The 1,796-nt window shown below is 46.1% G+C and overlaps 1 protein-coding gene across 1 annotated transcript; it reads right to left on the bottom strand.

Annotated features, from left to right (window-relative positions):
- Positions 1-438: 438 nt before the first annotated feature.
- LOC131604458 (uncharacterized) lies at positions 439-1,484 on the bottom strand. The gene is made up of 4 exons (XM_058876894.1): positions 1,311-1,484; positions 1,072-1,258; positions 804-986; positions 439-719 (listed from the first exon to the last, which is right to left on the bottom strand). The coding sequence occupies exons 1-4, from the start codon at positions 1,482-1,484 to the stop codon at positions 439-441; spliced, it is 825 nt and encodes a 274-aa protein (XP_058732877.1).
- Positions 1,485-1,796: the final 312 nt, after the last annotated feature.

The raw sequence follows: 1,796 nt of genomic DNA, 5'->3' as shown, positions 1-1,796 counted from the left end.
CATTAAAGTAATGCAATTTAAAGGCAACGAAGAATAATACACCAAAATAATAGATCGTATAAATCATCGGTCATAATGTCAAATACATATTCAAAATAAAAGTACATAAATGAAATAAAAATACAAACATAAAAAAAATCACATGCATCACTACTGTGTGTGCTGGACATCATCCTCTGCCTCTCCTCTGCCTCTAGCCCCGCCTCTGCGTCCACCACGCCGTCAGCTGGCTACTCTTCCTTTACCGTTAAGTGCCCCACCTATCCTGGCACGATGTCGATGGTACAAAAATGCTTCATCTACCACTCTAATGATACCATCCACTACACGCTTGCCATCAGACCCCTTAGGGAAGAAATCATCGGCAATGTCTACCTGCGCCAAGTCAACTATCTGACGACACCGAGGAAAAACATCGTCAGTATGGTCCAACTGAGACTAATGAGTCTGCAAAATTTCCTCATGGGCTGGTCTGGGTGGTGATCTCGGTGCAGTGGGAATCAAGTATGGGTATGACACCCTATAGTACCAAGTGATGTACCCGTCGACACAACTCCAGTCTACATCTGATTTGGTCGCCCGAGCCTCGTCAGGAACCATGTGATGCTCAAAGTCTACAAAGACATCATCTAGCTGTCGATGAGTCATGGCGATAGGAGCGGAGATAGAAGGGTGGCGAGGTATCGTCTGCTGGTAGCCGGACTGGCGCATGACACACTCTAGAAGATAACAGACAATGATGATTAAACCGATAGCCAACCCTCAAGAATACCATGCGATCTCATCAAACGCAATCATCTCACGGTGATCAGCATAAGATTCGTATCGGTCGTCCTCGGCACCCATGCGGTCAAGATAGAATCTGTAAGGATCTGGCACCTGGTTCCCTCTTAGGGGGATAAAGGCTCTAGCACGCGACATGACCTCAGTGTACTCCGGCACCTCTCCCAACCAATAATGTTTGGGAAGTGCTGTAATATCCGACTCTGGAAAAAAAACACTTGGATTAAACATATTATCACAAATATATAATAAACTTTGAGAAAAAATGGAAGGATATAAAACTGTTACCACTAAAGGGTACAATTTCCAGCCACGGTCCTTGACTTCCACAGGCATCCCTATCTGAGTCTATGGTAGCTATACGCCAGTGTAGCCGCTCCCCAATTGTAATCATGGACACGTGGAGTATCCGATAAGTACCGCAGGTAAACGACGTCTGTGTAGAACGAGCTCGTGTCCACAAACAGTTGGGTGCCTAACAAAAATAGGAAATAACATCTAAACACCCGCTGTCTGTGTATATCCACCCATGCCTCGTCACCAGTAGTAGCTTGTGCCACAAGTAGCTTGGCCTCGTACTGTCGCGCCAACAAGTGAAACCTCACATGTGCCCCGCGGGTCCTCTCCACCTCCTTAAGCGCGTCCTCAAGATCAACCTCAAGCTCCTCAATTAGCATCTCCCTCGCTTCCTCCTTCGTCATCCTACCGTGAACAAGGAAGGTACCCCTAATAGATATATGTAAGAGGCATGCAGCATCGTCAAGAGTGATGGTAACCTCACCATAAAGAAGATGAAATGACGAAGTCTATGGATGCCACCTCTCTGCAAATGCCATCACCATCCCCATTATGTAACGTGTGGAACCCGACCTAACAGAGGTCCTTCAACCCAGAAGTTGAGAGGACATTTTGGAATCATTCCTCGTCAGGCTGCACTAGAGCGACAATCTTTCGGCCATGGTTGTAGAACTTTTGGGGATCTCTATCCTGAATTTTTTCAAAAAAAAACACTG

The sequence above is a fragment of the Vicia villosa genome, linkage group LG5 (genome assembly GCF_029867415.1).
Source record: "Vicia villosa cultivar HV-30 ecotype Madison, WI linkage group LG5, Vvil1.0, whole genome shotgun sequence".
Classification (NCBI taxonomy): Eukaryota; Viridiplantae; Streptophyta; class Magnoliopsida; order Fabales; family Fabaceae; genus Vicia; species Vicia villosa.
Note: the sequence above shows the minus strand (reverse complement) of the source record. Positions and strands in the feature narration are given on the sequence as shown.